The sequence below is a fragment of the Excalfactoria chinensis genome, chromosome 6 (genome assembly GCF_039878825.1).
Source record: "Excalfactoria chinensis isolate bCotChi1 chromosome 6, bCotChi1.hap2, whole genome shotgun sequence".
NCBI classification, from domain to species: Eukaryota; Metazoa; Chordata; class Aves; order Galliformes; family Phasianidae; genus Excalfactoria; species Excalfactoria chinensis.
The window spans coordinates 18,197,314-18,206,981 of record NC_092830.1 but is presented as its reverse complement, the minus strand read 5'-3'; the positions used below and the strand labels follow the sequence as shown (position 1 = coordinate 18,206,981).

The following is a 9,668-nucleotide window of genomic DNA, read 5'->3' as shown; positions in this document are numbered from 1 at the left end:
AAAACCTCATGGTTTCTTTTTCTTTTTTTCTTTTTTACTAGTTGAGCCATTTTCCCTCCTGCCATATAAATGTAATTACAAGCAAGTAAAAAGTCTCTCCTCAAGTTGGCTGCGCTGCCTTTTAATTCTGTGTGAAAACCCAACTGCTGCCTGTGCCCTGCACAGCAGGTTGTTAAAAAAGCAGGCCCAGGTGGGCGAAATTGCCATTCTGAATCCTTCTTTATTTCGGTTTCTTTCAATTAGTGGGCTTATCCAAAAAACACATTGCAAGCTCCCACCAGCTCTCCCCAGCAGAGTTTCTCAGTGCAGCTGCAGCAGTGTGCCCACAGTGTCCACGTGCCAGCCTCAGCTTGAGCCTGGTGGCAGGCGGTGCTTCTGCTGCTGGCCTGCTCAGTGCTAGCAGCCCCCAGCTCCTGCACGCTTCTCTCTCCCTAACCTCAGGTCCAGCTCTCGCAGCTGCTCCAGGAAGCCAGAGTTAGGGCAGATCCCTCTGTGGGAGCGCACGGCCTGAATTGCATCAGCAAGGGACATGTCCTCACAGATCATTAGGAAGGCGAGGACAAGAGTTGCAGATCGACTGATTCCCATCGCGCAGTGGACCAGTACTTTGCCTGTGGAAGGGAGAGCAGGACTTTTAATGGCTGGAGACAATGCATAAATGTATCATCCTGCATTCGTGATTGCACAGCAAGTTTTGGGCTTAGCCCTCAGCCTGGTGGCATGTGGAGATGGCAGAGAAAAGCACCCAGAGCTTTGCAGCCTGCTTCAGTGGGACTTGGGTCAACAGTGTGAGTATTGGAACTGTGCAAGTGCCCTCTGATGTGGACCCCTCTGCCCAACCTGGTGTCCCTGCTTGACCACCCCTTGTTGTGGGAGTGATGTACTAGCTGGTGAAGCTTCAAGTGAGACAAAAATATCCTTGTTGGGTGATGACATTAGATCCAGCCAAATACCTCAAACTGATTGCCCTCATCTCCCTTGGTGTTAATTCTGGGTACTTTGTGCACAGCTTTTCATCTTAAATCCCATTTTGTTTGTGACAGAGTACTTATTTAGTAACTGCTCTGGTTCTGACTAATGATGATCGCATAGCCACATGCTCGGAGAGTGCGAGCATGTGTTGTAAAAACCTGCTCTGGCCAGCAGGTTCAGAGAGGTGTTGATTCTGTAGCGTGTGTGACACTGCCACCCTTCATTATCCTGGCATGAGAAATCTGAGCTCAGCCCTAAAGATAGACACGTCTTCAGCAGAAATAGAGACAAATATAGTCTCTAAGGAAGCAGTGAAATTGGCTCTGGTGATAGCAGAGGTGGACTGAGCATTGAAGCCTTTTGGGAAATGATGATGTCTTCTAATGTAATGTGAAATTCTGCAGAATTAGAAGACCAAATTATTTTTGTTTGTGTTTGCTATTCAGATAGAACTTCCCAGAATTTATTCATATTCTTTACAACAACCTGACATCATTGTTCAAGTTAAATTATTTATCTCTCTCACTTCCATTAACCCAATGGGCATTCTTAGAAGTAAAGTCAACTTTTTGTGGGTATGAGGGGAAATGCTTTGCTCTCTTGCTGAAAGATGATGCTAATCTATATTTTTTCTCTAAATGTTATTTTCAATGTGCTGCATTATCAGTAGCCTTCCCAGCAATCGTGTGGGACATGTATGCTATGTTATCTTCTCCAGATGAAGCACTTCAGACCAAAATAGCTCTGGTCTGAGAATTTTGTAAGATATAAAAGAGTCAGGAGCACAGCTTCTCTTTGGGAAATATTGGAAATAGGGCTAAGTCCAACAGGCCTTTGGGAAAATCCATGCTTAAGTAGCTTGCAGTCCTGGCTGGAAAGTAGTAGAAGTGACTGGGAAAACCCAAATACTTGCCCTAGTGTGCATCCAAGGCAATGAAACCAAAGAGCAAGGTGTTCTGAAAAATTTCCTTGGAATCAGAAACACCTTTTTGTTGTTTGACAACTTGTAAGCTACCAGCACTTTATGAGTGAAAAAAATGCTATTTATTATTTGAACTCCAACAGGAAGCAGGGTGCACAGAAGCACACAAAATCAAGGAGATGGCCTTTATGTTGGACTTGAGTTTGGTGCACTAAGTAGTTGTAACTCAATTGTAAACACTGGATAGGGCTTGTTGTTCTGAGCCTCCTTTCTACAAAGTGATTCTTGGGTCTCTACTTTTTTTACCCATAAGGAGTCTTCTGCTTTGGGAAGTGCTTGGCCCCACCTACAGTTAGGATCTGAAAATTAAACTGAGCACAGGTATAGATACTGCCATCAAACATTGTCCAGCATGTTTTTGTTGAGGACGCAGAACAGAACAAATTTCAGGGACCAGCTTGTACAGCCTAGCTTTGCTCTCTGCTGGTTTAAGTCCTGACTGTGTGACATGAAGAAGTGGGGAGTAAGAGCGTATATAAATTTTCCTCCCTGCTTGTCTAGATTGTCTGCACTTCATGAGTGTCCTCCTAGCTGAGCAGCTTGTTTTAAAAGATGTGTCATCGAGAGTCCAAACAAGCTGCAACTATTCACTTCAGGCCCATTCTCCGTGGCTCTCCAGTACACTGGCTCCCATGAGGGTGCAGGTACATTACCTTTTTTACATGTGCGATATCTATTCCACATTGTTAGCCTTTGTTTCACTGCACAGGGAGGTTATGAGAATTGCTGGTACACTGACAGTAGAATGACTGTTTGTTGCAGATAAATCAGTCATGTGAAATGATTTAATTAATGTAAAATTGCACTAATGAAAGCAGATTTGAATTTACTATGTGATTATTTGTAGCAAACAAATTGAATGTTAAAGTTGAGTCAGGAAACAAAAGCAGTGTTGCTATTTAGTTCTGTTTACAGGCTCAGAGCCCTGTCCCTGCACTGTACTTGGGTTAAGTGGCACTCTGAACCACCATAACATGCTATGCCAGAGCATTGCCTGAGGCACATCTGACTGCAGCCATCTCGACACCAGAGCACTGTGTGAGCCTCCTGCAGGAGGCAGCTGCCTGCACTGTCCCAGCACCAGGCTGGGCTCCTGGGTGGCTGCTGGAGCAGGGCCTGGAAAGCAGTGCTGGGAGCAACTGTGAACAGCCTTCACAATGGCCATTGTGATGCCTGTCCCTGTCGTGGGGTGGGCAGGGAGGTTATAACCAGATCTGCCCCACGGAATCTTTGCCACAAGCTGAGGTCCTCCAGCTTTGCCTCCCCGGCCTTTGTTTTGCACATAGAGTGCTAAGAGAAGTTGGACCAATCCCACATGAGAGGGCCATGTTGCAACCTTGTCTCAGTGAGCGTGTAACAGGATCCCTTAGGAATAATGGGATTGAGGAGAAGAGGGGGCACTTAGCTTCCAGGATTCTTAAATCTTGCAATCCTTATTTGAAATGTTGCACCGCGCATCTCAAACTACTCTTTGCAGAGGCAGACAATGGCTGTCATCTGGCTGGGATTTGTGCAGAACAATAACACTGGGTTTTTAACAGCGGATTATGGATATTGTATCCAGCTCATGCCTGCTGTAACTCTGCTGACATCAAAGGGTTTGCAGTAGGGATAAAGTTTGCACATTCGACTTTGTTGGCCAAATTCATGTTGGGAAATTCAATGTAGTTGAACAAATTAGCCATTAAAACGCATAATATCTTATTGTCCTTCTGCTACTCATCATTAACTGAGCTAAATGTCCTGAACTATCCCTTGCTTCCTTGCAGGATGGATATGATTTGGATCCAGACCAGGCTCCAGCTCCATCACCCTGGGTGCGCACCCCAGCTGCCCTCACCCCACTGGACCCAGCAGAACCATGCTGCCTACTTGCAGCAGCTCTTCCTGCTCCACCACAGTTCCCTCATCTCTTGCTACGTTGTGCCACCATGCTGTACCCAGGAGCACAACCAGTTGTCTAGTTCTTGATTTATGAAGCATCTGTTTTCTCATGGCTGCAAACAGAAGAAGTCTGAAGGGAGCTGTAAGTGGCTGCGTGCCCCTTCTGTCCAGGCCTGGTGGAACAGATAGGGGCACCTGCTGGGGGCAGTGGTGGCATGAAGTGTTGCCTGTGGTGCCCCTATGGCAGAGTCAAGAGAGGACCCTTTTCTCCTCAGTTAAGCTTTTTTCCTAACCAACAAACAACAACAGCAATAAAAATGGAGAAGGAGTTTGGCTGTTAGTTAGCTCTGGTGATGTGGAAGAAGGGGAATGCCTCGGAGAGAGTTCATCGTTCTAGTAAGTTAATGGATAGCTTTAACCTGCCCATTTTAAGCATGTCTTGGGAGGGCAAGAAAATTATGAGCTTGGGAATTCTGCTTGGGAATCTTTCTCTCTTTACAGTGCTAGTGTGATAGCTGTCGTGGCATGCCTTCATCTCTTTGCTTAATTCACTTATCCTTCCCCTTCTGCTCAACTTTGTCAGACTGCTGATTTATGCTCAGGCTTAGCTGCACTCCCCTAAAGTGCTAACTGCTCAGATGCCTGTGCAAGGGGGCAAGATGGATACTGGTATCACCAAAGATCTGTTTAGTTAAGATAGAAATCCAGAATAAGTTGGTAGTAGTCCTAAATGACTTCTCAGTCTAACAGAAGTACCTCATTACATCCTGAATTTCATATGAACAGGCCTCTTGTCACCTGGCATAATTTTTTGTTCAGCATCGCTGCTTACAATAAATGCAGCTTTTTTTTTCTTCTTCTAAATGATGTGAATAACAATCCTCTCCCTGTCTCATCCCTTCACAGGTCATGGATATTTAGCTGCTAAATTTCTGTACCTCAGGAAATTATGCTTTTAGAACATCTTGTTTATATATTTTCCAAACTGTTGCGCTTTCCTTGAAATGATGAATGTCAGCAACAGCTGGCCTGTGTATGATTGAATTTCACCTTGTCTCCATTCCCAGAACCCTGCTTCCATATGGAGTTCAGTAAAGCAGTATCTAAAAATGCAGGAGTAGGGATAAATAGGCACTCTAGAGATGATGAGTTCATTGTGTTTGCCTTGAGCACTAACTTGTTCTGATAACTTCTAGTATTTGGATATGCAGAACACTGCTTTTGTTTGCTTTTGTGGCCACCATGATTCATCTGTTGTTTTCTGTCTTTTGTCAGTCCATTTGAAATTTTTTTTTTTTTTTTTTTTTTTTTTTTTAATCTCGTTTCGCACACAAATGAAGAGATTTTGGATCTTACTTTTCCCTGGAGCACCACCAATAATGACTTCACTTGTAAATAGTATATGCTGTAACAGGCATGGGTGCAGATCCACCTTTCCCAAGTACATTAGTGGTTTTGAAATCTAAATGCAGCCCTCAATTTCACAAAGGCAAATGCTTTCTATTGGGATGAATTATGGCCCTCAAGCAGAAGTAAACTCCTGTGTCTGGCACAGAAGTGCACTGGGTTCTGTTACCGTGTCTTCCTTTCCCAGTTTGTATAGTGTAGGTCTCTAGGTGTGTAGATCAGATCTACTCACTCACCAACCTGGGTAGTTAATATTTTAGGGCACTCATTGGTATTTCAGCAAAATAGCCTGCTGTGTGCATAACTAACTGTTCTCTTAATAAATCACTTTTCAGTGGGCAGCTGCATTTCTGTGGTACAGAGGTGACTTGCTACTGTAAAGACTTAACATAAAGTTCAGGATTCCCATCAGCTTCAGATCTCTGGCATTGTACCTGGACAGTATTGAGCAAGTCCAAGGATTTTTCTTGTTATCTTCCTATCTCCAGGTTACTTCCTAGCAACAGCGTGGTCTTATCTCCTGGCTGGTGCTGTTGCTTAGGTGCACTTCTACCAATTTGATTCCTAGCAATTTCTTCCCTTTTTTGTGCTCATAGGAATTCTGCAGATCGTTAACATTACAATACTTTACCCAGTTCCAGCTTTTATTTTAAAACAAATCAGTAATTTGGCAAGACCACATGTATGCATTTCCTCTTTGAGCTCAGGACATCCATGTGTAGGTAGTAAATGTCTGCTATTCTGTTGCCTTTTGCTGATAGAGATGCTGAATAGCATGAGACACAGGAAAAGCCCCTCTGAAAGCTTATTCAGTGCACTCTTCCCAGCTTTATCTTCAGTGAAAAAGAACATCTGTTCAACTGTATTTTAGCATTTTCTTACTTCGTGTGCAAATACAAAGGCATAATGCATAAGCTGTCAGAAGCTTACACCAATATGCAGTTTTTGAAACAAGCAAACAAATCAAAGCAAAACCCACCCATATGACAGCCTGCCCTCAAGCCCTAGAGGACTTGCATGGCCCAGGGCAAGGCTGTACCAGGAGCTGTTACCAGGCTGGTGAGCAGTGTGTCCTGTAGGACAGCAGAGAGGCAGTGGCAGCTGCTGCCCTGGGGCAGCTCAGGGTGACTGAGTGGCTCTCAGATGTGCCCACATTCCTATGCTCTAGGTCTGATGAACTGCTCTGCTTCAGAGCACAACCTGGGCTTCCTATGCCAAGTCCATGTAGAACTTGGGAGGAATTCTGGCAGTAAATAATTTGCTTCTAGCAGGAATCTCTAAAAGAAGAGTATGAGAGCAGTACAAGAGGACTAGAAATAAACTTCCAGAGTAGTGTGACTTTATTTCTATTCTTCCCCATATGGGGTAGTGATTTCAGTAACAAGCTACATATTTTCTCTTTACAGCTAGCGTCATCAACTTTGCAAGACTTGCTGTGGGAGTTTGGGAGGCAGGCATGACTCTGCTTGGTCTGTGTTTGCTTGCTTTAGGGTTCTTACCCCAACCTGCAGGTGGTTAATTTATGCCGAGCACTACTTGTTAACTCGCCCAACTTGGTCAAGCAGCATCAAAAAGCATGCTGAAGGTATGTCATATGCACAGGTGGTCTGTTTACCTTTTGGGGAATTCAGTGCAGCTCTTATGTACCAAGCAACTGGGTAGAAGTAAATGCTGAGATTGAAGTTCGGGTTGTCCTCTGCTTCTACTCCATAGTAATCCACAGGAAGGTCTTTGTAGAACTTGGGCCCAGTGTTGATGTGGAAGCGCCCAGCAGCAGCATTCACAATATGGGAGATGCCCATTCGGCTCAGCTGTGCTTTGTCACGAGCAACGTACCTGGAGGAAGAAAAGTGTTTTTCATTCTCCTGCTGCATTGTGGTGCAGCATAAAACATGCAGCAGCTGGTGCAGTTTGTTAGAAAGTTATAAAGGCTTTTTTTTCTGACAGGATGATTAGATTTAAAGTGTTTGCAAAAATGTTTCAAGACCAAATTTTACTTTTAAGAAACTGGATCTTAGATTTCCTACATTTTCCACCAAATGCCTGCTCAGATTCTTCTCAACTGAGAAGTAAGGGGTAAGGTATATTTGTGCACAAGCTGAAAGTCTTCTGATCTGTCTTCTCACCAAGTCACCTCTGCTGAGCATCCATCAATTCTGGGACTGATGTCATCCGAAATGGGAGGCAAGTACCAGGGTGTTCTGTTTGACATTGCTCTGATGTTAGCACTTTAGTTGTGATGCTGTGACCCCAGCAGGCTGTTGCACCATGGGATTCCTGTGCTAATGCAGGGAGAGAGGTTAGGAGGGGTAGTATTATCCTGGAAGGGAATGCTCAGGTTGCCTTTCCTATGTGCTGTGGTACCCTAAGCAAGGTTCAGCCTCAGTCAAAATGATGACTTACTCCAAAGGGTCTCCAAATTAGTACCTATCTCTCACTTTAAAAAGAGTGGATGATTTAGGCAGGGATGGGGTGGGAGCTAAGAGTTTCATCAGCACCTTCAGCCCTTCCCTCTCTTACAGGTCTCCCACATAAAGGTTTGGCCAGACTTCATCCACGTGCCCCCTGGGGCGTGCACGTGTCCAGAGCAGGCGCTGCAGCTCCTCCAGGGATGGGGTGTCTCTCCTCTGCCCTCTGCGAATGCTTGAGGCTCTTCTTATTGTGGGACGCAGCAGATCCCTGCCACACAGTGAGTCCCAGGCCATCCTGAAAGGTGGAAGACAAACAGTTACCATCAGCCATACATTTCTGAGGTAGTGCTCTATTCTTCTCCATTTACCCCCTCACCAAATTTGCTCTGGGTTTCAATGATGGGCTCCTTGGGTTTGGAAATTGCCTCTTTCTTCCATGTTGCTAGATTCATCATAGCAGGGGCCGCAGCTGGTCTTTGCAAATGTTGTTGCAATCTAAACAATGACAGTAGCTCACATACCCCCATGTTGGAGTTCAGACAATACCTTTGCAGCATATTGTTCTAAAACAAAATGCTATGTCATTATGGCGAATTAGAAGCTAAAGCTTTTGCAAGCTACTATGCTTAGGGCCTCAGTGGGCTTATTTTGGCCTGACTTCTCAACCCTTTTATTTTCCTCTATTCTTTTTTTTTTTTTTTTTTTTTTTTTTTCTTTTTTTTTTCTTTTTTTTTCTTTTTTTTTTCTTTTTTTTCTTTTTCTTTTCTTTTTTTTTCTTTTTTTTTCTTTTTTTTTTCTTTTCTTTTTCTTTTTTTTTTCTTTTCTTTTTCTTTTTTTTTTCTTTTTTTTTTTTTTTTGAGATGTGTCAAACAGTTCATTAAAACCTCATGATTATATTTATTTTTAAAGTTGGTTTGGTTTTTTTTCACAGTCATATAAACTTTCGCACTTCCTATTTGGAATTCTAGATGCTGCTGTTACCACAGCAGTACAGCCCAGTTCTTGATATGGCAGCATGAGAGTTCCCCTGGTTTTTAATGGAAAGAGGGAATGCTATGGGAAATGTTTTGTGTAAGAGTAACTACTCAGCAGGAAGAGAAAAAGTTACCAATTTGATATGCTGTGCTTTTCCTTCAACCATGCAACTAGAAATTGCTTATATATACTTTATCTGATTTGTCTTTTATAATTTGCTTAACCAGCTGAACTGAATTGAATGGAATTGGTCATGCAAGATCTTGTTCACTATCTAACTCTGAGTTGTCTGCTTCAATGCAAGAAACTCTGTAATGAGTATTTTGGTTATTTTCAATGGTACTTGTGAGCCACACTTGCTTTCTTGATGACAAATGCTCATGGTAGAAAAAGTCTGCATGAATAAGTCATAGGAATTCTTGCTGCTATTCATATAGGCATTCATGTATGTTTTTTATAGGTTGTTTCACTTTCATTCCTCTGTTTTCTGCTCTCTCCAATAACTACCATTTCTAATCTTGAAAGATCTACTTTAATCCTTTACTTACATGGAGAAATTTAATTCTTCTTTCTTTTTTTTTTCCTTCTTTTTTAGAAATCAATCTGTCTCTGGAATTGTTCTATTTCCATGTGGTACTCTTCCTTTGAAATAGTAGTCCCTTGTGTTTGCTGCAGATTTTAACTGTTTGGGAGGATTTTATAAGAGAATAGAAACTGTATTTTTACAGTTTCTATATTTTTCTGTTTTAAGAAATTGTCGTGAAAAGAACATTTTTATGTTCTAAAAATTTGTCAAGCATCCATGTTACAGAAGTACTATAATGTCTGTCAGCTCAGGTGGCTTTAGACCAGGAGCATCTGTCTAGACCTGGATGAAGTTGTAGTCAGTGAGTCAAAATCATGTTCTGCCACTGAATATCCTTTGCATAAATAATTAGACGGGTGGTTTGGGGTAAAACATTCCCGGACAGCAAATGTGGGATCTTCCTTCTATCATGCATAAATAAGCTGCACTCATGTTTAAGCACATCCATTAC

At 42.9% G+C, this 9,668-nt stretch overlaps 1 protein-coding gene across 1 annotated transcript; it reads right to left on the bottom strand.

Moving 5' to 3' along the window:
• Nucleotides 1–396: 396 nt before the first annotated feature.
• LOC140254249 (dual specificity protein phosphatase 13B-like) lies at nucleotides 397–7,979 on the bottom strand. The gene is made up of 3 exons (XM_072340640.1): nucleotides 7,766–7,979; nucleotides 6,861–7,081; nucleotides 397–611 (listed from the first exon to the last, which is right to left on the bottom strand). Exons 1-3 carry the CDS (start codon nucleotides 7,948–7,950, stop codon nucleotides 397–399), a joined length of 621 nt encoding a protein of 206 aa, XP_072196741.1. The 5' UTR covers nucleotides 7,951–7,979.
• Nucleotides 7,980–9,668: the final 1,689 nt, after the last annotated feature.